This window comes from Orcinus orca, chromosome 19 (genome assembly GCF_937001465.1).
Source record: "Orcinus orca chromosome 19, mOrcOrc1.1, whole genome shotgun sequence".
Taxonomy (NCBI): Eukaryota; Metazoa; Chordata; class Mammalia; order Artiodactyla; family Delphinidae; genus Orcinus; species Orcinus orca.
The window spans coordinates 8,337,823-8,363,041 of record NC_064577.1 but is presented as its reverse complement, the minus strand read 5'-3'; the positions used below and the strand labels follow the sequence as shown (position 1 = coordinate 8,363,041).

The following is a 25,219-nucleotide window of genomic DNA, read 5'->3' as shown; positions in this document are numbered from 1 at the left end:
CGCAAAAAAAAAAAAAAAAGTTCCCTTGGGCTTCCCTGGTGGTGCAGTGGTTGAGAGTCTGCCTGCCGATGCAGGGGACGTGGGTTCGTGCCCTGGTCCGGGAGGATCCCACATGCCGCGGAGTGGCTGGGTCCGTGAGCCATGGCCACTGAGCTTGCGCGTCCGGAGCCTGTGCTCTGCAACGGGAGAGGCCACAGCAGTGAGAGGCCCAAGTACTGCAAAAAAAAAAAAAAAAAAAAAAAGAGTCATGTACCCCAGTGTTCATTGCAGCTCTATTTACAGTATCCAGGACATGGAAGCAACCTAAGTGTCCATCAGCAGGTGAATGGGTAAAGAAGATGTGGCACATATATACAATGGAATGTTACTCAGCCATAAAAAGAAACGAAATGAGTTATTTGTAATGAGGTGGATGGACCTAGAATCTGTCATACAGAGTGAAGTAAGTCAGAAAGAGGAAAAGAAATACCGTATGCTAACACATATATATGGAATCTAAGAAAAAAAAAAAAAGGTCATGAAGAACCTAGGGGCAAGATGGGAATAAAGACACAGACCTACTAGAGAATGGACTTGAGGATATGGGGAGGGGGAAGGGTAAGCTGTGACAAAGTGAGAGAGTGGCATGGACATACATACACTACCAAACGTAAAATAGATAGCTAGTGGGAAGCAGCCACATAGCACAGGGAGATCAGCTCAGTGCTTTGTGACCACCTAGAGGGGTGGGATAGGGAAGGTGGGAGGGAGGGAGATGCAAGAGGGAAGAGATATGGGAACATATGTATATGTATAACTGATTCACTTTGTTATAAAGAAGAAACTAACACACCATTGTAAAGCAATTATACTCCAATAAAGATGTTAAAAAAAAAAAAAAAAGAATCCGCCTGCCAATGCAGGGAACACGGGTTCAAGCCCTGGCCTGGGAAGATCCCACATGCCGTGGAGCAACTAAACCCACGTGCCACAACTACTGAGCCTGTGCTCTAGAGCCCACGAGCCACAACTGCTGAGCTTGGGTGCCACAGCTACTGAAGCCCACATGCCTAGAGCCCGTGCTCTGCAGCAAGAGAAGCCACCGCAATGAGAAGCCCGCGCACCTCAACAAAGAGTAGCCCCCACTCGCCACAACTAGCGAAAAGCCCGCACGCAGCAACGAAGACCCAATGCAGCCAAAAATAAATAAATATATATTTTTAAATATTGCTTAATTTCTCTTGAGATTTCTTCTTTGACCCATGTGTTATTTAGAAATGTATTGTTTAATATCCAAGTATTTGGGGATTTTCCAGCTCTCTTTCTGTTACTGATTTCAAGTTTAATTCCCTATGGTGTAAGAGCAGATGTTGTATGAGTTTTATTCTTTAAAATTTGTTAAGATGTATTTTACGGCCCAGAACACGGTCTGTCTTGGTGAATATTCCATGTGAGCTTGAGAAGAATGTGTATTCTGCTGTTGTTGGATGAATAGTTAATAGATGTCAATTAGAGCCAGTTGATTGATGGTGCTGTGAGTTCAACTATGTCTTTACTGATTTTCTGCCAGCTGGATCTGTCCATTCTGATAGAGGGTTGTTGAAGTTTCTATCTCTAGTAGAGGATTCATCCATTTCTCCAGCAGCTCTATCAGTTTTTGCCTCATGTAGTTTGATGCTCTGTTGTTAGGTACAAACACGTTAAGGATTGTTAAGTCTTCTTGAAAGATAGTCATCTTTAGCATTGTGTAATTATTCCTGATAACTTGCCTTGGTTTGAAGTCAGCCCTGTCTGAGATAAGTATTTCACTCCACTCTCTTCTTGCTTGCTTGGTTTCTTAAGACAAGTTGGATGTAATTCTTATCAATAGGTAAGGTGTATCTTTTTCTAGCTTCTTTGAGGATTTTTTATCTTTTTGATTTTCTGTGTTTTAAAAATCACACGCCTAGGTGTAGTTTTCTGGGCATTTTTTCTGCTCAGTGTTCTCTTAGCTTCCTGGATCTGTGGTTTGTGTCTGACATTAATTTGGGGGAAATTCTCAGTCATTGTTTCAGATTCTTCTGTTCTTTTCTCTTTCTTTTCCTTCTAGATTTCCATTATACATATTTTATACCTTTTGTAGTTGTCCCACAGTTCCTGGGTATTGTGTTCTGGTTGTTTTCCTTTTTTTTTAAATCAACATTTTTTAAAAATATATTTATTTATTTGGTTGAGCTGGGTCTTAGTTGAGGCAGGCGGGCTCCTTAGTTGCGGCTCACCGGCTCTTTAGTTGCAGCACTTGGGCTCCTTAGTTGCAGCATGCATGTGGGATCTAGTTCCCTGAACAGGGATTGAATCTGGGCCCCCTGCATTGGCAGGCGGACTCTTAACCACTGTGCCACCAGAGAAGCGCTGGCTTGCATTATTTCTGATGAGAAGTCTGATATTAAATATTTATCTTTATTCTTTTGAACAAAAAGTGTCTCTACCCTCTCCCTGCTTTTAAGATTTTCTTTTTATCTCTAATTTTCTGTAATTTGATTATAAGGTGCCTTAGTATGTTTTTTGTTTTAATTTTTATTTTATATTGGAGTAGAGTTGATTAACAATGTTGTGTTAGTTTCAGGTGTACAGCAACGTGATTCAGTTATACATATATCTATTCTTTTTCAAACTCTTTTCCCATTTAGGTTATTGCAGAGTATTGAGCAGAGTTGCCTTGTGCTATACAGTAGGTCCTTGTTGGCTATCTGTTTTAAATATATAGTATGGTTTTCTTTATGTTTCTTCTGTGTGGAGTTCATTGAACTTCTTGTATATGTGTTTATAGTTTTTATCAGTTTTGGAAAATTTTTGACCTTTTCTTTCAAATATTTTTGTCCTCCTTTTGCCCCTTTTCTGAAACCCCAGTTATGTGTACTGCTTGATATTGTCCCATTGGTCACTGGTGCTGCGTTTTATTTTTTTGGTCTTTTTCTTTTTTTTTTCCCCCCTGTGTGCTTTATTTCAGGTAGTTGTTTTGCTGTGTCTTCAAGTTCACACATCTTTTCTTTTGCAGAGTCTAATATGCTGTTAATCCCATCTGTGAATTTTTTATTTTAGATATTATAATTTTCATGTCTAGAAGTTACATTTGGTTAGTTTTTATATCTTCCCTCTTGCTCTTCATCATGTCCATGTTTTGTTATGGAGCATATTTCTAATAGATGTTTTGATGTCCTCATCTCCTAATTCCATCATCTCTCTTATTTCTTGGTCTGTTTCTAATGATTGATTTTTAAATCCTGGTTGTGAGTCATTTTCCTGCTTTTTTTATTTTTTATTTTATGTATGTATTATTTTTGGCTGCATTGGGTCCTTGTTGCTACGCGCGGGCTTTCTCTAGTTGTGGCGAGCAGGAGCTTCTTTTCATTGTGGTGCGTAGGCTTCTCATTGCGGTGCGTGGGCTTCTCATTGTGGTGGCTTCTCTTGTTGCAGACCATGGGCTCTAGGCTCACGGGCTTCAGTAGTTGTGGCACATGGGCTTAGTTGCTCTGCGGCACATGGGATCTTCCCAGACCAGGGCTCGAATCCGTGTCCCCTGCATTGGCAGGTGGATTCTTCACCACTGTGCCACCAGGGAAGCCCTTCTGCTTCTTTCAATGTCTGGTAGTTTTTGACTGGATGCTGGACATTGCATATCTTATGTTTGGGGGTGCTGCGTTTCATTCTATTCTTTTAAAGGGTGTTAAACTTTGTTTTGATGCTTACTTCAGTTACTTGTGATCAGTTGGATCCTTTCAAATCTTGCTTTTAAGCTTTATTAGGGTAGATATAGAATAGGCTGTAGCCCCATTACAAAGCAGTATCCTTTCCAGGACTCTACTAGATGCCCCTTTTATTAACAGGGTCTTTCTGCTCTGGCTAGTAGATCCACAAACTAGTCCCAGATGTCTGAAATCCAGGAATTGTTCAGCTTACTGCTTTCTGAGAGTTCTTTCCCTAGCCTCCACCCCACACATGTAGATCATTCTGCAGAATATTCCAGTGACCTCCTCTGCAGATGCCCAGAATTCTCTCCGTATGCGGCTCCTTCCTCTTATATTTTGCTCTTCAGGTTCTTACTGCCTCAGCCTCTCTGAACTCCAGTCTCTGTCTCATCAATTCAGCAAGATTATTGGGTTCTGTTTTAGTTTCCTTTCCCTGCTTTGCAGCTTGGGGATTTCCTTTAGGCAGTAAGCTCTGGCAGTTATAGGGCTCACCTTGTTTTTCTCTCTGAGATCGTAGGTCTTCACTGCAGTTGTCCAGTGTCTGAAAAATTGTTTCATATATTTTGTCCAGTTTCCTAGTTTATGGTGGAAGGGCAATTTCCTTACTAGTTAATCCTTCATATGCTGAAGCAGAAGTCCTGTATAAATTTTATACTTTGCAAACTTTTTAGAATAATCAGAAGAAATAAAGTCTGTCCTTTTACCTTTTAACCAGTTCACTCCATCTTCATACTCCCTCTTCTGGATTTGTATTTGCTATAGAAGAAATTGATTTCATGTTCTGTTGAAACTTTAATGCAATATATATTCTTAAGTTATTTGCAAGTAAGTGCATCTCAAAATACAGGTTCATGCTAGATTTTACAATTTCTCTTAATATGGTGGGGGGTGTGTGTATGCATGTTTTTTCTGTTGTTTATTAACTAATTTCTGTCCCAAAGCTAAATGATCTTCATTCTGAGCATTGCAGGTGAGACCTCTCTCTCTTACTGTCTTTCCACATACATACAGCCCTAAAATCATTGGAGAGGCTAAGTGGCTTTTTGTTTAAGTTGCTTTGGGCTATTGATACAATTCTTGTTGTTGTCACTTGTAACTTAACTCAATATTTGTTTGCTACTCTTATCTTTTTCACTTGAGTAATGCTAATGTAAAAATGTGTAACCACATAAACAGTGTTTGACTTGCCTGATTTCCCGCCCCCTACAGGTGGTATAGCTGTATGCTGGGAAAGAAATGCAGCCTGGCTCCTCTGAAGGAAGAACTTCGAATACAAGGGGTAAGGCTTTGTCTTTACTATTCTGGTGTATCCACTTTTGATGGTACTTGGAGTATAGATAGAACTTTCCTTTATATCTAGAAGCTCTAAATGTGTTTTTTGTTTGTTTTATTTTTGCTTGTTTATTTTTTAATGTTGTAATTTTGGGGCTAAAGGGAACTGTTTATAAATTATTAAAATAAGGCCGCCTTTGACCAATAAGAAAAGATGGAGAAAACAGGATGAGTAGAATGTCAGAGAGAAACCAGACATCAAAAAACCTGGTGTCTGCCTACCACTGACCCCACATCTGACTCCATTATAACTGCAGAAACTGAAGCTAAGGGGCTTGTTCCAGGTCACACGTCTAGTTCACACGTCTAGTTATCAACGAACAGCTGAAACCAGAACAATTTCCAGTCCGGTGTGCGATCTTCACCCCACTATGGTGTGACCCACACAAGTTCAGCCCCTTGCTTTTGTTTTGAAAAGCAGGTGACAAATACATACTTCCCCAACTCCCCTCCCAGTTTATGGTGTTTGGGCGTGAATAGGCAGGAGCAGGATGACTTTTCAGAGAAGGGGGTCAGATGTGGGTTCAGCGGTAGAACCAAGTTTCTGATTTCAGTTTTCTTTCTGACATTCTACTCATCCTAGTTTCCCCACAACACCTTTTCTTTGTTAAAATTGTAACAGCTAGAAAGTAGTTCTGTTTTCTTTCCTAAAATCTGGTAGACAAAAGGGAGACTACATAGCTGTGTCTAGCTAGGCCTTAGAGGCTCTCTTTCCTAAACAAAAGAAAACAAAAGAACATTTGAATCATTTTACCAGTGGTTCTCTGAAGGGCTGTGTTTTGAGTGTTTCATATATTGGACCTTCAGGCCAGAACTATAAATTCTCTTGTGTTTTATGGCAGGAAGAAAGCCCACAACTTTGTCGAGAGGTAATTTATTCATTGATTATTAGGCAGCTGTGCATAACTGTTTGGGGATGGTAGTGTTTGTTAACTGATAAAAAGGACGACCAACATATAATTTAACATGAGGCAGGAGCCAGAAACACAGTAGAATTACTAGAATGATGAGATGCTGTGTTTGCTGGTTTCAGGTTCCTAAAGTCACCTACACTGAATTCTGCCAAGGTCGGACAATGAGGTGGGCTTTGGCTTGGAGTTTTTATGATGATGTAACAGTACCAGTAAGTAGAGACCTTCCTTTAGCTTCTCTGAATTCCAGCACATGGTGGGTTTTAGTAGGTCATAAATGAACTAAATCTGTACTGTCCTGTTTTCCTGAAGTTTGCCCCAAATGCTTATGTCAGAATGGAAAGTGGAGGGGCTGCAATGGGGAAATGAGGAGATGTTCGTCAAAGGTTATACTTCCAGTTGTAAGATGAATAAGTTCTTAGGATCTAATGTACGGCATGGTGACTATAGTTAACAATACTGTATTATATACCTTAAAGTTGCTAACAGAATAGATCTTGCATTCTCACCACAAAAAAAGAAGTAATTATGTGAGGTGATTGAGGTGTTAACTAACCTTATTTGGTAGTCATTTCACAATATTTGTGCAACAAATCATCACAGTTGTACACCTTAAACTTACACAATGATATATGCCATTTGTACCTCAATGAAGCTGGAGAAAAAAAAAAAAAGAATGGAAAGTGGTTGTAAACCAGGCATAGTCCTGGAAACCTGACTGTGGTGACTGTGGAACCTTTCTCTGTGAGTTTATGCACCTCATTGATTCTTACTCAGCAGACATAAATGAGTTGGAAATGCATCTTTTAGGAATTAAAAAATTCAGGTACAAAAACTTTGTGGGTATGATTATTTTGTTAGATATTCCTCAAGCACTGAAATTGAAGTCTGTTTATTTTCTATTAACACTGCTGTTTTCCTAGAGTAGCTATCCCCTGGGGTTCCTGGTGGATGTAGAAATTACCATGTGGGGTTGCAGGCTTTTGGTGTGTAAAACTTAGAGATCATTCCAATGAAGGGTTCTGTCTCGGCTTTAAGGTTAGCCCTGGAATACTAATGAGTTTTGAAGCTGGGTGATAGTTCATTACCCTATTTTGTCTACTTTGCATGTGCTTGAGCTTGAACATTCTTCCGTAATAGAACGTTTTAAAATATGATTTGTTCCACAAAATTCTCTTTGCCCTCTGTGTTGCTATATGCAAAAGAAAAACGGTTCTGAACTAGTTAGACCGAACAATTTTTCTGGGCCGTGCTAAGAGGTGGTAATAGAATAGCATCTGTTTGTTCTCACATTTCCCTTGGAAGAATGATTGACTTACTGTTGCCTGGAGCTGTCCGCCTTAATGTTCATGCACACGTTGCTCAGCGTGGGCTGCTTCTTCCCACAGTGTTTACGGAGGCCTAGTACCTGGTCCTTGCCGCCTCTAATCCCCTGTCCACACCACAGGCTTGTTCTGGGTGCTCCTCTCCCAAGGTCTTGGCCCCGCTTGGTCTCCAGAGCCTCTCTTAAATGTTGCTGTGTCTATGAGGCTCTTTCCTTCTCCCATAGGGCAGAGGAGTAGAGACATGTGCAGAAGTACAAGGGGATGATTTGCAGATGTTTCTGAATACATGAGCTCAGATTTGAAACAGCCTTTCCTTCCTGTGCTCTGCAGCTAGGTGTGCTGCTGGATTGAAATAAGTTTCCCAGTCAAGTCTGATTGGCCTGCCTGATGGAAGCCTAGACTTGCCTCTGTGCCATGCAGTAGGGTATCTAGAGGTTTGTGTTTGAAATTCTCACTGGTTAAAAAAGATGATTCTGCTTTTTTTTTTTTTTTTTTGGTTCTGCTTTTTTGACCTCCCTGAGGGATTATCCTTTCTGTTGTCTTCTAGAACACTAAGGCTTTCCCACCAAATGGTTAAAATCATTAGTAATGTCCTGGCTTATCCCTGTGCAGACACTAACAGCTGCAGGAAAATGGAACTGCACCTGTTTCCAAATGCTTCCTGTTTAACCTGCTTTCTGCACTTGTTGGTACCACAGGCAGAAGAGCTGATAATGAGCTCTGGCACTCTTCAGGCCATCTCAGGGACCAGCGTCACCCTTGCCCTCTTGGATTAGTAGCTATTTCAGATCAGAGTATCAAAGAGTACTATGTTTCTGTGTAGCAAAATCAGCTTACTTTATTTGCTCCCTCCCTCCCTGTCTTTTAGGCCGTCCTTGAGCCCTGTTCATAGTTTCAGCCATCAAAGGATGCCCCTTGCTAAGGGCTTCAGGTTTCTCCCATGCCAGAGTACTCATCCCTCCCCACCACTACCCCCAACCCAAAGTTGTTAATAATGCACTCCCAAGTGTTCCATTAGGTACACTTAAACTGCTGCAGGGGAAATGGCAATTTCTGATTTGTGGTAACCCAGCAACAGTTTCTTAGCACTGGTGCCCTTGATCAGCATCTGCTTTCCCAGGGGTAGTCCCAAGGCACTCGGGACGTTTTTAGTGGACTGTCCTCTTGGTTCACCTTCCCTCTACCTGGACCTCTCGAGAGCCACTCCTTGCTTTCTGAAATGGTCACCTCATTTCCTCCCCTTGCTCCTGCCGGTGGTGGGGAGGGAGGAGGATATGCTGCTTTAGGTGAGGAGAGGAAGCCAAGGACTAGAGCTAGTTAAGCAGAAGTATTGACCTACTTCCGCATCCCACCCCCACTCCCGCCTTTTTAGGGTAAATGTGCAAGTTACTATGGCAACTTCTGTTTTCACTTATCTCGGGCCTACTGACTCGTTTCTGTTGGTGCTGAATGCTGAAAAATTCCAATTCACTTCTGATTCAGGTGCCCACACTAAGCCCATTGCTCTTGTCTGGATTTATTTTAACAGCAAAAAGACGAGTCCTAGTGTTGATAGAACTTTGTACATTCATTTTTGACTGATGACAAATATAAGGAAACATATTGTAAGGACGGTTCTTTACAGAATTTTAACAAGCCACTTATAATGCCTCTTTGTCCGAGCTTCTCCTCTAATTGCTCAAGGCATTATTTTAGGTTTGCTTTGCTTTGCTTTCAGAAGTTTGACACTTGTTAAAAGAAAAAGAGAAAATAATGTAGCCATAGTAAATTGTGCACTCTTGGTCTGAGCATTGCCCAGGAACTCTGGTTTTAAAAAATGACCTCCCTGGGTTCAAGACATTTCCTTTGAGCCTGGGTCTTTCCTGTCTAGGGAGTAATAACTAGAGGACTTTTTGGAGAACAAATGGAGGGAAGGGGTCAAATTAATTATGTAACCTTGTTAGTGTCAGAGTGGGGGTCCTCTGATAGTGCTCCACTTACTATTCCACAGGTTCTCAAACTAATTCTAGGTAGAGGAGGGATTCCGTGTTGGTGCCCAGGGGATGACAGTTGGGGGCAGATGTAAGGCTCGTACTTCAGGTCTGTCTCTCATTTTAACCAGAGCTGATCTGCTTTTGTCAGTATTATGTATTAATTTTATTTATTGAAAGGATTCTGCTTTTAAGACATGGTTAGAAAACCAGTACTCTACCAGACTGTATATTATGCTGTAAAACAGATGTGATGGTTAGGGAGCTGAGCTCTTGAACAAAACCAAAGCTAAGGCTCCTCCTCTTAATTACTTTTCTTATTAAGTGTGATGTTCATTGTGATAATACCGAAGAAATAAGATACCATTTTCTGTACCTTATGATGATCAGTTTTATGGGAGAGAAGAACATGTGAAGTATTGATACAAAATTTTATATATGAGTAAGTAATGAAATGAATGGTAGGGACCAGAATGGTGTGGAATTAGGGAGTTCAGAAAAGGAAATGGTTCAGGCTGGGCTAGTGTGAGAGGACTTCACGGAGGAGGAATTGTCAGTGTCTGACTCATAGTTGGTGCTTGGTAAGTATTTGTTGAATGTTAAAAGGAATGATGTAGGACTTCTACTAAGGAGCAGCATTGCAAGCAGGGCGTTAATAGGTATAGTAGATTTAAAGCAGTGGATATAGTGCTTCAAATTGTGATGTGAATGCTTCACACGCATTATGTCATTTTATTTAAACCTGACAAGTCAAATATGTGGTATTATCCCCACTTCCTAGATGAGGAAATTGGAGGCTCTAAAAAGTCAGGTTGGAACCCAGATTAGTCTGATTTCACAGCCTAAGCTCCTACTCACTGTACTGCCAGAGGACTGCCTTTTATTCCAGCCTAGCCATGTATTAACCTACTTAGGCAACCCTTCATCACCTTGCTTATAGGCCATCCCAACAGCCTTCCATGTAACAGTCACTTGGATTCATCCTAAACTCACCATTCAAAGAATGTATAGCTCCTCAGTGGCTCCTTGGGCCTCCCAAATCTGTCTTTGACTTTCGCTTCCATCCTAATTGCTCCCTGTTTTCCTGACTGTACTGTCTTCTACGATATTAGAAGTTCCACAGTCTTTTCACGATGCCAGAGTCATAACTGACTTTGTACAGCCTTTGTTCACAGCCCTTTCTCTGATCCTTCCTGTGAACTTCCCTCCACTGCAGCCCAGCTCAATTCCAGCTTCTGCATAAAGCCTTCTTAACCATGCAGCCCATAGAAATCTCTCTGGACTTATCTCTTTCAGTCATTTGTATTCTGCATGAACTTCCTTGTGACCTAGTAGTTTGTATTGGTATTCTGTTTAACTGTGGCATGGTGGATAGCACCAAAACTATTGCATAGTGTATAGAAAAAGCCTTTTGTGTGCTGGGCCCTGTCTAGCTTTATGTTTGAGCAGGTTACTTTTCTAAGTTTCAGTTTCCTCATCTATAAGATGGGGGTAATAATAGTACCTACCACATAGGGTTTTGAGGATTAAATATAATTAACACAGTGCCTGGTATATAGTAAATGCTCAGTAAAATATATTGTATTGTCATTCCCCACCATTCCTTCTCACCCACCTCCATATTTGATGCCCCAGTAATGTTGAGCTTCTGCTCTCTGATCCCTCTCCAGGAGATTCCTCTCTGACCATCAGACTCTCATCTATCAAGTTAGTTCAGATACTGCCACCTGTGAAGTTTGCCCTCACTCTTCCTAAATTGATATTGGGATCCTGCTCCTGTGTTCACTCTTTGTCCATATTGTGTCTTCTACATGGCATCAACCTAGTATAGTGTCTGGTCCTCAAATAATAATTATTAAATAAATGAAAATGAAGGAATAAATGATGTGGTACAGTGATTCTCAGACTTTTCCACTGAAGTATCAGCTATAGGAGGAAATGTTTTCTGACAAATCCCTGGGCATCAAGGTGACAATAAAGAATTTCCCAGGAAGCACTCTGTACTCTTGAAGTCTCTTCTTTTCTCTTTAATATGCATTTGAATTTTGTATTGTATTCCATAATATATATCTTTGTTTTTAGTTTTTGAAGTTAAATAATTTTAATATTGAGTCGATTGACAGTCTAGGAAGACACCTAGTGTTTACCTATCAATCACCTACGTTGACTGTTGACAGCTCATGGCTATTCTTGTTTCATCTGTATTCCATATACTCCTTCCCCCTGCCCTGACGATTCTGAAGCAAATCTCAGACAGTATATTATCCATAACCATTTTCATATTTATCTGTAAAAGGTAAAGATTCTTTAAAAAAAAAACATAACCACAATAATTTATAATTCCTTCATGTTGGCTGTATAGTTGATCAAATTTTTCTTACTGTCTCAGATGTTTTAAAGTTTGTCAAACTAGAGTCTTACTAAGTTTTATGTGTTGCAGTTGATAGCTATATCCTTTGAATTGCTTTTAGTATGGTTGTCCACCCCCTCTTTCCCCCTTCTGTCACCCACTCCCTTGTAATTTGTTAAAGAAAATGGGATATTTGTCCTATAGAGTTTTTTATATCTGGATTTTTCTGAGTGCATCTCCGTGGTGTTAATATGTTCCTCAGACCCTGTCTTTCCTATAAATTGGCAGTTTTAAGAATAATGAGTTAGTGGTTCCCTAGCATCTCCCAGAAGTGACCAAAGAGGGTGGTTTAGGTTTTGTTTTTAGACTATTATGAACTCATGGATTTACACTTTCAGTATTTTTCAGTCTGTTACACTTATTATCTTTATTGATGCACAGATTATGTCCCATCTTTGCCCATGGAGTGTTTATTCAAGTTGGATGCTGAGTCGTCTTATCATACTAGAGTCTTGGGTAGTAGCTCCCTTGCTGTCTAGTATGACAGGTTGCTCCCCCCAAAAATACGTTTTTTTTCTTCCCCAGAGCTGGCAGCAACTATTTTTCGATTTTGTTTTTAAAGATAAAATACATCCTAGTTCCGACTTTCTATTTAGTTTCTACTTAACTTCACCAATTGTCTATATCTCCTGTTCAAAAATTCCATGCCAAAAATCTCAGTCCTTGACCATAATTAATTACTCATTTGTTTTGGCCTATGATATACCACGGCAGTCTCAAAGTTAACATCACCAAATGATTTGTGAAAATAGCTTTTTTTTTTTTTCATTCTTTTGTCCTTGGGGACTGTCTCACGATGGATTTTAAAGTCATTTGGAATGTTGCCTTTTTGTGGGTTTATGCCACCAGTCCGTACACAGTTACGTTCATTTGTTTCATTCTACTTTATATTTTTAGGGATTGCCTCTTTTTGTACTATTTAATTTTGTTTTGTAATTGTAAAAGATATTTACCCATGGTTTCAAAATCAAATACTGAAAAGGATATAGTTAGAAGTGTAGCTTCTTTCTCTTGTCTCTTTCACCCCAATCAATCCCTCTTCTCCTTGGATTACTATTTAAACGATTTTATAATTTATCCTTCCATTGGTTTTTGTTTGGTTGTTTTAACATAAAGAAATACACATGTAGTTATAGCCACCCCTTCTTAGATAGGTAGCATTCTACATAAACTTTCCTTCCCCCTGATTTTTTACTTTTTATTGTTTTTGAATATATCTAGGAATGATTACAGGGACATTTTAGAAACAGTAACCTGGCAGATTAGGTAACAACAGAAATGCCACTGGGCTGTTAATAAGGAAGCCGCACTTTTAGACAACAGAATATTTTGTCCACTTCATGGCAGCAGAGCTGATACACATTTGAATAAGGCAAGATGGTCTGACTGTCCTTCCCAGCGCACCTCCTGTGTGTATTCCAGCCAGGTGTCAGTGTTGGCTGCTTGGCTTTGTTTCTCCATAAATGACAGCCTGTGCTGAATAGCAGCTTACAGACATTCTGCTTGTTCCTGGAGGACCTGGGGCAGTAGCCATTCAGAGTATGGTAGAGCAGGGAGGACCCAAGTGCAGTAGCCAAGAGCACTCCTTTCCCCTCCAGACCATTCTAGAAGCTGCTTTGTCTAAACGAGGAGGCTGTGGCTTCATGCTCAGCAGGTCTTAGTGAATGACTCCCTTTTCCTGCAGATATGAGGGAGCTCTTAAAGCTTTCATGCAGCCTGTGGCTTCATTGGGAGTTTCTGCCTTAGCTGTAGTTAACAGCAGAGTTTCAGCAGCATAGCAGATGCTACACGGGATTGCGTCAGGTTACACCTAATTTGAAAGTCTCCTGACTAATTGTACCACTGAGATCTAGAAATTAATATAAGAGTGATGATTTAAGAAATTTAAAGACAGCTCTGCTAGGTAAAGCATATTTTAAAAATTTAAGAACTGTTTTTGTCCAGTTTATGGTTTCAGTATAGTAACACTTGACGCTCCTCCCCGTTGATTTTTATTCATTGAATCCTTGCAGTTCAAGCAATACAAAACCTGTATCCCCTGCGGGATTTACAGCCCCCCACCAAACTTCTTTCACATTGTAATTTCAGCTGGGTAATACAGCAGTTCATCTTCTAATCCAAAAGCAGTTGTAAATTCACCTTCTGATTCTTTGCACTAAACTGAATTAACCATTGTAAATTATTGATTTTTAAATTTATGCTTTAAAATGTTGAATTATTTATGTTACTTTGTCTTCTAAACTATATTATGACAGTTTGAGTGTAGAACTCTTCATTGAAAATATTTGTGGTTTGAGATTTAAAAGCATATTAGCAAATTAAGATCATCTCAGTTGGGGAAAAACAGATAGCTTCTATTTACTGGTGTTGTAACAGGGTATATATACAGTTACCTACTGTTGAACCTGTGGGGTTGAATTTAACTATTAATTTCTTTAAGACCTGCTCCTGTATTTTACTCTGGCCCTGCCTACTAAGAATTTACAGTACGAACGAGAAAGGGAGAGGAATGATTGCTGTAAGCCAGGCTTAAGTTAATCTCTAATCATTTAAAAACTTTGAGAATTTCTAAAGTATAAATTATCTGTCTCTTTGAGTGCCTACCTAGTTTCTATAGTAGAGCAAAACTAAAACAATCCTGAGAATATGTGTGTGTATTAAAACAATTCACTAAAAATCTTCGGAAATACCAGATTTGTTGATTGACCATTGTATATGGAACACTGGAGCCAGGATGCAAGGTAAAGGAGCAATATATGAGATAGAGGAGGTTTCATTTTAGTACTGGTGTAAGAAGGCAATAAACTGCTTTGTTGTTTCTGACTCCCTTGGAACTTGTAAAGTGGATCCTTGATAGAGCTCTTGTTAAGTTTGGTGAGGATGCATTTTTCTCCTTTAGTTCTAGAAGTGATGATGAGTCCATTCTTACTTTTGGAGAAGAATAGTGCAGGAAATGAGAAACACAGCAATATCTTCACTTTGCTGGTTGGAATTTGTGAGCACAAATGATTACCACCTCTGTCAGAAGAGAGATGGGGCGTTATCCTTTTAGCCATATTTGTAGATGACCTTTGGTGTGCTGTCAGGGATGGCCCTGTGACGGTGACCTTTCCATGTTAACAGCCTTTGGATGTCAGGAAGTGGAAAGGGAATCTGATTCTTCTCCCCCATCCTCCTCCTACAACACCACCATCTTTTTTCACCCCCAGCTTAATAATCATATCTTAAGCTCCTTAGTGCAAAGTGTTAGGCTGTCCGTAATTGTAGAAATTATGTTTCTTATGCTGGGTGATTGAGTAATAACAATACTACTATCTTAATGTCAACATGAATTTGTCTCATCTTGTCTGAAACATTAACTGAGCAAGTTCAGACTCAGGGCTTAGAGTCCACCATTCATTTCTCAAGGGCAGGTTTCTGACTCATACACACACCCTTTGTTTTTGGTCCTTTTCTTCTAAGCTTGTTTTCTATTGTTCTTTAATGTCCATTCTTTATTGGTTAATATCTGGTATAAAGAGAAAATGTAGATTGTTTCTAAGAAATACCATCTAAAAGTTTTCTAGCATAGAATAAACTGGATATTTTGTTGTGTATGTGTGGGGTAGGGAGTAGCTGGTTAGTTCCTATAAGACCTCACCCAGTAACTGGACCTGACTATGTGTGTATATGGACGTGCTCTGTCACTGTTTCCAGGCAGAATTGGAGTTAGCAGCACAATTATCAGAGGCCTTTCTTTAGGAGAAGATCTTCAAAGCTGACTAGGTGTTTTCTTTTTTTGAGCCTTCTTATAATCCTGCTCATTTTGACCCATTTAACCTTAGAATTAGCTTAATTTTTTTTAAGTTTTGATAAAAGTTGTCTACAAGTCTGTCTCTTAAAGTATCCATAATATATCTGGTCTTAGCTGAGTCATTTAAAAAAATTTAGCAAGTTTTTACTTTAAAGAAATAAACTTTAAATACAGCAGTGTCACTTGGTTTTTAAAATGGAACTTGAGTCCCTCTAGTGGTTAGAGTGTAAATCACTTTCCAAGCTTGAAATTTAAAGAAAGACGACAACCTTGAGTTATGTGGAACCAGCTTTCAAATCCGCTGTTCTCTTCGGTACTGGTGTCCCCTCTCCCCAGCTGAGAGGCAGTGCTTAGCTAGCCACTGGCTTGGCCCTAATGTTAACCAAGATTCAGCGTCCTTTTCCGCCGATGTAATTCTGATGGCCCTGGTCATTCCTAGCATGTGATCTCACAAACTGTGGCTCACCAGCTGCTTTCTTTCAAGCCTTGGCAAGTATAAACTCAGGCTACAAGGTGGTGATTTTAAGCCATGCATTTCTTTATAGAAAATAACACAATGCCCTTGGGGTCCTTGAGGTGCCATGAAATTATACTTGCACAGGCCTGTTTTGGGCACAACAGGTAGATTAAGGACCTTTAGTAAGTGGAGGAGTTACGTACTGATAGCCAGAACACAGGCAGCATGGTATGGCAGAAAAGACCTGGCTTTGGGGTTCAAATCCTAACTTGACAAATACTAACTCTGCGACCTGGAGCTGATTACATAGGCTCTCTGTATCTTAGTTTTTCCCTTCTGTAAAATGGGGAGATGATAAACCCATTTTGCAGGGTTGTTTTGAGTATTAAAAATAAAGATGCAAACGCCTTTGTGTTTTTAGTGCTCTGTGATTGGTAGCAGAGGTCATGGATATTTCCCAAGCTGAATTCATTATAAGGCATGAGATTTAGTTATTTGGATAACCTTCCCTCTTCTCCCATGCCTTCTTTTTCTTTCAGTCACCACCAAGTAAGCGAAGAAAATTAGAGAAGCCAAGGAAACCCATTACGTTTGTAGTATTGGAATCTGTGATGAAAGAATTATCCCTCAAAGCATCGTCTTTGGGCTCTGAGACAGTGGAAGGCATAGTAGTTGTGACAACATGGATTGAAAAAATTCTCACCGATCTGAAGGTACCTGGTTAATAAGCACATTGAAGAAGTACTTATAATAATCTCTCTTTTTCCTTTTATTTTTTCTTCTGTTTTTTAATTTTTTAAAAAGTTTATTTATCTTTGGCTGCGTTCGGTCTTCATTGCTGTGCGCGGGGCTCTTTCTAGTTGCGGGAAGCAGGGGCTACTCTTTGCTGCGGTGTGCGGACTTCTCATTACAGTGGCTTCTCTTGTTGTGGAGCATGGGCTCTAGGTGTGCGGACTTCAGTAGTTGTGGCACGCAGGCTCAGTAGTTGTGGCTCGTTGGGCTCTAGAGCACAGGCTCAGCAGTTGTGGCGCACGGGCTTAGTTGCTCCACGGCATGTGGGACCTTCCTGGACCAGGGCTCGAACCCGTGTCCCCCGCATTGGCAGGCAGATTCTTAACCACTGTGCCACCAGGGAAGCCCTCTTTTCTTTTTTAAAAAAGAAAGTTCTAAGGAGTTTTCAGAGGGGAAAAGTGATTTCCTATAAAATTCTGTTTTTCCTCCGAACAGGTCCAGCATAAACGAGTTCCCTGTGGAAAGGAGGAAATTAGCCTTTTCCTAACAGCCATAGAAAACTCCTGGATTCACTTAAGGAGGAAGAAAAGGGACCGAGTGAGACAACTGAGAGAAGTTCCCCGAGCTCCCAAGAACGTCATCCAAGCCTTGGAAGAGAAAAGGTCCCCCGCTAAAGAGTCTGGCAAGAACCAAGACTTGGCTCAGGGTCCCCAGGAGAGTGCTCTGTGTGGGCCTGCTCTACAGGAAGGCGAGTCTGCTACTGTGGAGGGCCATGGCCCAAACCAGGACTCGCTTTCCCAGGAGGAAAACCCAGAACCCATGGAGGATGAAAGGAGTGAGGAAAAGGGAGAGATGGAGGTTTGGGAAAGTTGTAAAGGCTCCAGTAATGGAGCCCAGGACCAAGAGGCTTCTGAGCAATTCAGCAACCCAGTATCTGAAAAAGGGAACCATCTCCAAAGAGTGGCTGGATGTTACCTATTCAAGTGTTTGATAAACGTTAAGAAGGAGGTAGATGATGCCTTAGTTGAAATGCATTGGGTTGAGGGCCAGAACAGGGATTTGATGAACCAGCTTTGTACTTATATACGTAACCAAATTTTCAGGCTTGTTGCTAGTTAACTCCAAACTCCTTGCACAGTAAAGCAGCTTGCTTTGGAGTGTGGCCTGTGGGGTGGCAAGCTGAATCCCACCATTGGCCTGCTGGAATTATCTGAAACAAATTAATCCATTTTAAACATCCCCCTCCCTTTTTTTTTAAGTTAACAGGGCCCTGTAGTATGGTAGTTCAGAGGAAGAATTGTGATTATTTGCATCAACAAAAAGCCATCAGTAAACTCACAAGGGATTTAAACCTGACTTAAGCTGATCACCTTAGCTTTAGACTGGTTTTCTGAGGCCAAAAGGATTATTTTTGCAGTCTGATCCTGGTCAGAACTTACAGAGCATCACACTCTGTCACCCCTGGTTGCTTCCTGAGAAGGGGTGACTTTCTCAACCCCCTGGTGGAGGTGGTATACCAGATAGCCCTGTACCTTCTTCTAAAGTCACCTTCAAGACTGAAGACTTTGGGTACATATAGTTGATGACCCCTGTGTCAGTCCTGAGAAGGGAACTGGCCTAATGGTAGGTGGCGGGAGAGTCAGGGAGAGAAAGCTCAGTAATGCCAGGAAGAAGGGCCAATCAGGAAGCGCCTGGAAACGTCGGAAACATTGGCATATTCCTGACTCTTGTCTGTTTTGATGTTGGTTATTTCAGAAACAGAATTAGGGAATCAAAACTGCCAGATGTGACTGAGATACAGCAGAATGTATCTCAGATACAGAATGTATCTCAGAACAGAATGAAGCAGAATGATACCCCTACCTCCAACCTGTTTAAAGTACTATTTTGTAGCAGTTTTACTGGTGTGTGATATTTTTTAATTTGTTTCGACATTTGAAGTGGAGCTAATATAAGAGTATTCAGAATTGAAAACTGTCAATCCTGTTTGAATCCTGGGGTTGGGGAAAATATTTTCTTGGCTTTGAATGGATAGGTGATTGATGATAGAAATAAAAATGGAGTAAGATAGTTATGTGTAGTAAGTTGCTTAAGAAAGTCTCATCTATTGGCAGATAAGTTGTCGCTGATCAAAGACGGTTTTTTGGGGTTCCCTTGTAATCCCTTCTTTGTTTACCTGTTACCATTGGAGAATTCTAAGGCCGAGGTAACCATGTTCTTAAAACATGTTTCTAATTGTAGTGTCAGGGCTTGGCAGGAATGTCTCTGGAAAAGGAGTCTCTCTTTTATTCTCTTGGTGTCTCAGTTATCCTCTGCTGTGCTTGACTTTTCATGGCTTGATTTTACACCAGCAGCCTAGGGTTCTATTTAGCCTGAAATTTCTGAGTATGGTGCCAGAGCTCCTTGCTATCTGCGAAGAAGACTGCGTAGTTAAGCCACACTTTTAAAAGGTGACATTGGTTGGGGCAGAAAACTGGTGACCTTGGCATACTTTAGCAGCAGCTAGACCAGTCCCTCAGCAAAGATACAGGAAATGGAAATAGGACCATATTATACCTCCCTATGGCCGTGGAGACAGAGCTGCAGAAGAGAACATATTAACCAACCAGTGTTCTTAACCTGGTCCATGAACCTCTGGAGAACCCATAGCCACCTGGATTATTTCCGAAAGCTCTGGACATATTTGGGGTTTTCTTCTGGAGAGAAGGGTCCCTGACTTAGAGCAGTTAGTAACTCACTGAGGATTAGGAACCACTATGCTAGTCCAGCCTCTTCTTTGACAGGATAAGGAAACCAACACCCAGGGTCCCACAGAGCCAAGATTCATTGCAGGGCCCTAGATTCCTGTGCTCATCTCCTGTACTCACCCACACCATCCTGCTCTGCTTACCTCTTAGGACACATTGGAATCATATGCTGGACCCAAACCTAGTTTATATCTTCATAAAATTTTAGGATAAGTGAGTTAGACGACAACCATTCACTCGATAAGTGATCATTAAGTATTTGCTTGTTTGTCTCACTATAAAAGAGTAGTGTATGCTCATTATTAAAGATCTGGAAAGATGAAAGGAGAAAACAGCTTCAAAATCACCCCTAGTCTCAACCTTCTGAAGCACAGCCACGATTGGTATCTCAGTGTTTCCTTCTAGTCTCTAATCTCTTTCTGTAGATGGGGTGTGTGAGTGTGTGGGTTCAACTTTGGTTGTGTTCATGCTGCAGTTTTATATTAAGCTCTTTTCTCATCTGATGTCTTGTATTTTTCCATGTTGTCACAGGAGTGCATTATTTATGCTCCTCGCCTGTTCAAACTGTGCTTCAGGTACAGTATTAGCCTTTGTTTAAGTCTGATACTTAGAGGTCTCCAAAGAATCCTCTGTGGACCTGCAGGCCCGGGAGATGTGTCTTGTGTCTATATGTGTTTGGTGCCCCAGGTTTAAGGCCTGGTGTCATGGAGGACGTTTTGTAGGTGTTAAGGTAATGCTCTTAGAATTTAAAAAGTATGTGACAACAGAAGCTTCCAGTGCCAGAGCTGTGAGTGCCATTTTTGCATTTGTGTGTCTTCGTTTCCTTCTCTGAATAGCTATTTCTATTTAATGAGAGAACATTGAAACTTTTGAAAAAACATCTAAAAATTCTTTCACTTACGCATATACTTACAACGCGTGTGATATGTGGTAGCCTACACCTCTGATATGGGGAAGAGGAATTTTTTTAGAAGAAATAGGTTATTGACCCAGGTATCATAATGTTGAGTGATACTTGCCGAAGTGTCTAGAGGTCAAGTTCATGTTGATGGATTGGTGTGGAATACGATCTTTGTGGTATTATCTTAAATTCTATTCTGGTCCCTTGCATTGGCTTCTGATCTCTTGATAACCAAAGTGGGAACAGAAGCTGAACTTGTTTTCCAAGGAGGGGAATAAGCTGCTTTTGTTCTTTGGAATCTGCTTTGCTTCCAGCAGTTTGGTCCCTTCACCCCACATCGTTGCCCAGGTATTCACACGCCAGAGCATCGCTGCTTGTCCTAGTAGGGTTAGTGTCTCTGTGTTAGAGTTTCAGCTGACCTTAATTAAGGGTGCATGTGGATTACTTAAAACTTTAGTATATATTTTTAAAAACATGAAACCTCTCTTCTCTTGATAGAAATCAAAGCTTACCATGTGAGCACAGCAACTTCTAAGCTCTGACAAGTAATAAAACTGCAGGGTGTGAAAAAGATGCAAAGGCCTGTAGAAAATTCGAGGCCTCCTGTAAGCCCCTCCTTCTTACTTAAACCGAGGCATTTTCCTCTGTAGCCACATGGGGGCGTATTTGGCCCTTTTATCAACTTCACTGTGGCGTGGATAAAATAGTGTCCTTGGTATTGTCTTGAAATATCCAGTTGCTACTCAGATAAACATTTTTATGGAAGCAAGTATATTTTAACATAAAAAAATTAGAGAGATAAAAGTAGAAATAAAGAAAACCCCACCACCCTGCAGTCTGGGCATAAGCTTTCAACCTTTTAATGTTTCTTTATGGTACCAGTTGACTTGTCCTGCTACTCTAAAATATATCCAGGTTGGGTCAGTCCCTTGGATCAACTTTTTATTGGTCTCTAGTTAATGGGGGTACCAGAGGGGGATGTTTAGTGATTTTAAATAGTAACTTTTCAAAAGCTTTATGTTGCAGGAAGAGTAATATAGAGAGCCTTAAGAAAGAAGCTGCTTTCAATCTTCTTTTGTCTTTTAATTCTTGTTTTGGTTTATCTGGCTGCTGGAGAGCATGCATGTGCTGTGTTATTTACATAAAACATTGTCACAGTTGGTTCTGTGTTAGGTATATTATACAGGTTAGCTGGGCCTTCTTTTCCACCAGAGGTGTTTCTGTGTGGAACATGTCTGTCACTAACCCTGGGTCTGTGTGGGCTCAAGGGGAAACTCCATCTGCCCTTATTTTTATGGCCGAGGAGGAACAGATGTCCTAGGTGGCCATGCAACAGACCTGTACATGAGGAGGAAGAAGGTCCAGTTTGGGAAACTAAGGAACCCTCTGAGAGAAGGAAGGTCTCAAAGGTGCAGCAGTTTTACAGCCAGCCAGGAGGTGCCCTGGGAAAGGGATGTGACCACAACTTTTTTGGAGAAGTTAATGCTCAGGAGAATCAGTTTGCTGAATGGGCACTAACCCCAGGAAAACCCAGAAGAGGCTTTACTGGTGAGAATGGATTGGCCTCTGCCTCTTGGAGCAGGGCATTGATGGTCTTGAACTTCCTAATGCTCCCAAGTACAAACCTCTTGGTGCTCGTGCCAGTACAGTATTAGAAAGCCCTGCGTGAGGCTCACCCACGAGCAGCAGGGCCTCACACACATACCAGAGAGTTCCTGCTCTGCTCTGTAAAGACATTCAGATCCTCTGCTGTGACTCACCCAAATGACTAAAACAGCGGTTTATGTTTTTCAATTGCTGGTTGGAACAGCTAATGCTGCCTTTCGGAGGCTTTGCTTTTACCCCAGGGGACTGTGTTGTGACTGAAGGCCTTGCAGCTCTGCATGCCCTTTGAGGTGCAGCCTCTCTGCCTCTCTCAGCCCCAGCAGAGACATGGGGGGCTCCGGCTCTCTTCAGGGAAGTGAGGGACCACAGGTGCTTATTAGGAGCCAGGGAACGGAGATAAGACGGAGTGGACCAGAAAGTGCAGGGGAGCGGAAAACAGAGAAGAGCACAGCCTTCACAGTTCATCAGACCTGGGTCTGCGTTCCAGTTCTACTTACAGGGTCAGTCATTCTCACTAAAGCTTGGATTCCTCATACAAACGTTGAAGAATTCTTGCTTCCCAGAGTTGTAGCAGCAGTTAAGTGAGAGAAATACTAAAGCACCTGGGAGAGTCCATGAACAAAGAGTAGGCGTCTCAACTTGTTCACCTCTTTTTAGTCTCCTTTGAGTTTTCTATCTCTGGTCAGAAAATCTTCTACCAGGAGACTCAGGTGAAAAGGCTGAGACCTCAAGTGTATAACTGCGGGTGTAGACTGCCACTCTCTGACTGAGAGCAAAATCCAAGCTCCTGTGTACTGGGAGGATGAACAGGGAACCAGTACTTATTGTCCGTCCTCTATGTAAATTGTCTGACTTAGTAACCCTTCAAAGAAGTATGGAGTCCCTGTGTGATCAGTTAAAGAAGTGGCAGCTCAGAGAACTTAAGTGACTTGCCCTAAGGTTGTTCACAGAGCTAAGTCACAGAGGTGGGACTTGAACTCAGGTCCAGAGATAAGAGACTGAGATTTCATACCAAATCTCAAGATTCATAACAAGTGCTACACTGAGGGTGGAAATAGACTTCTGGGCTTATTTGACCCATCTCTAGGGAAGGAGACTTCAATGATATGACACAGGGAATAGAAAAGCATCTCTTACCCACCTTCACAATGTAGCATTTGAAGGTAATTTTCCAGCCTATGATCAGTGAACAAGATGTAATAAGTGAAATTGCTTATAATTAGTTCTTAACTTATGCTACCAAATCTTTATAGAATTTTGTATTTGGCAGTAGTACAGATAATTAAGTAGATAGCAAAACCACAAAATAAAATGTCTAATGCAAGCACATGTTGCATCAGAATCAATGTAAAATAACCGATAATTAGGTAACGACTCTTTTGACAATATGTAATTGTATAATAACAGAAGAAAGTTTTTTTTTTTTTTTTTAGGCAGCATCAAATATTTCACTTACAGAATGCAAAACTGACGTATTTTCTGATCTTGCTGGAGAAGGTAACAATTGTTATAAAAATAGCAAGTCGTCTTCCCCAGGTAGAGGAATGGACTGTGTAAATCTGGAGAGAAGGAAAGGCTGCCTGCCATCGGGTGGGCCCATTCAGGGAGTGTGGCTGAGCGTCTGGGAGCAGAGCCGGGAAGTCCCCAGCTGGGGGCGGGCCCTGGCAGCCATGCAGGGAAGCCTGTGCTGCTTCTGCCCAAAAGAAGGCTGCCCAGGGAGCGCCGCTGAGCCTGGGGCAGTGGGTGAGAGCGGGCTTGCTCCCCTACGTTTGTAATTCCAGACGCTCTTGGGTTTTGTTCTCTTTTGCTTTTTTGTTTTTTTAAAAAATTTATTTTATTTATATATTTTTGGCTGAGTTGGGTCTTCGTTGCTGCTCGCGGTCTTTCTCTAGTTGTGGAGAGCGGGGGCTACTCTTCGTTGAGGTGCGCAGGCTTCTCCTTGTGGTGGCTTCTCTAGTTGCGGAGCACAGGCTCTAGGTATGCGGGCTTCAGTAGTTGTGGCTCGGAAGCTCTAGAGCGCAGGCTCAGTAGTTGTGGTGCACGGGCTTAGTTGCTCCGCAGCATGTGGGATCTTCCCAGACCAGGGCTCGAACCCATGTCCCCTGCATTGGCAGGCGGATTCTTAACCACTGTGCCACCAGGGAAGCCCTCCAGAGGCTTTTGATACGATGTCTCTTGCTGGGAAATGGGCATTCGCAGTCTGGTCAGGATCCCTAATTCAGGTATGTTTGTCCCAGGATTTGCCTTCGGGGGCCAAACGTGGGGCTTATGGGTCAAACGCTGGCCTCTATTTCAGTGAAGTCTAGATGAGCATTAATGAGGACTTTCATTCACAAAGGGAAGTATTTCCTCATCTTCTACACCAGGGGCCAGGCGAGAAGGGCTGGAGCTCCCACTAATGGAGTACTCCTGCTATGAAGTAGCTTTTTTTCAATTCCGGTTGTTATTGCCATGCAGAAATGGCTGCCCAGTGTTGTTGGGTCTTCCTCTTCTTTCTTGAGGAAATCCAGAAATCCAGATTTAGGAGAAGTATGTAAACCCTAACAGTGAAATCAGTATTTTGTAGAGACCTGGTAGACCACCAGTTTGTGGCCTCTTCTACCACCAAGTGGTAGAAGTGTCTACGTGTTTGCTGCCTCCACTTTCCTCACTCTTTATTAAAGCTACTGAAGTCTGGTTGCTGCCTACCCTCCCATTTTAAGAGTTCTCCTCACCTCTTAAAGGGAGAATCCCAGATTCTATCCATGGGCCTCGCTTTTTTCTCTCACTTGTGGCTGACCGTGTCCACTCCGTGACTTCAGTCCTGCTCACTCCTACATTCATCACGCCCAAGTCTAGGCCTTTCCTCAACTTCCAACACCCACGTAGCTAGCCACCCAGTGGACACCTTCCCCGGGTCTGTGGCTGTGCAAACTCAGCTTGTCTGCCCCTGCTTCTCTCCTGTGTTCTCGGCCACCACGCACCCAGCCGTCCACGTTAGAAATCTCCGCATCTCCCTCTCCTCACCACCTTCGAAAGAGCCCCCGAATCCAGCCCAGCCTCTCCAGCCCTGGTGCCAGTGCCTTAGTGCTGTTCCACACCTCTCACCTGGACTGTGAGGGAAGCCTGAACTGTCTCTGGGGGGTTTCAGGGCTAAGCAGCACAAAGAGCAGGTTTAGATGCGTTAGGGGGAGGGGGTGAAGAAACGGAAAGAAAAACTAGGTATGAGGCCCTTCCTGAGGAAGCACGGGAGAACTTTTCCCCTTTAACATAATTTCATTTTACGAAAGTAATGTTTTCATTGTAAGAACTTTAGAAAATAATAAAAGTTTATAATTCCACTACTCAAA

The 25,219-nt window shown here is 41.7% G+C and overlaps 1 protein-coding gene across 8 annotated transcripts in view; it reads left to right on the top strand.

Annotated features, from left to right (window-relative positions):
• METTL16 (methyltransferase 16, N6-methyladenosine) overlaps positions 1 to 25,219 on the top strand; it is a 62,146-nt gene extending 36,927 nt beyond the window's left edge. For 5 of the 8 annotated variants that reach the window (XM_004267044.4, XM_033423236.2, XM_033423234.2 and 2 more), the window contains 4 exons: positions 4,917 to 4,986; positions 6,073 to 6,162; positions 16,445 to 16,618; positions 17,133 to 25,219. In XM_004267044.4, the coding sequence (XP_004267092.1) occupies positions 4,917 to 4,986; positions 6,073 to 6,162; positions 16,445 to 16,618; positions 17,133 to 17,756 (958 nt within the window). In that variant the 3' untranslated portion in view covers positions 17,757 to 25,219. Of the gene's footprint in view, positions 1 to 4,916; positions 4,987 to 6,072; positions 6,163 to 10,915; positions 11,880 to 16,444; positions 16,619 to 17,132 lie in introns of those variants that run through there. The other 3 variants (XM_033423241.2, XM_033423239.2, XM_033423240.2) reach the window with 3 other exon arrangements.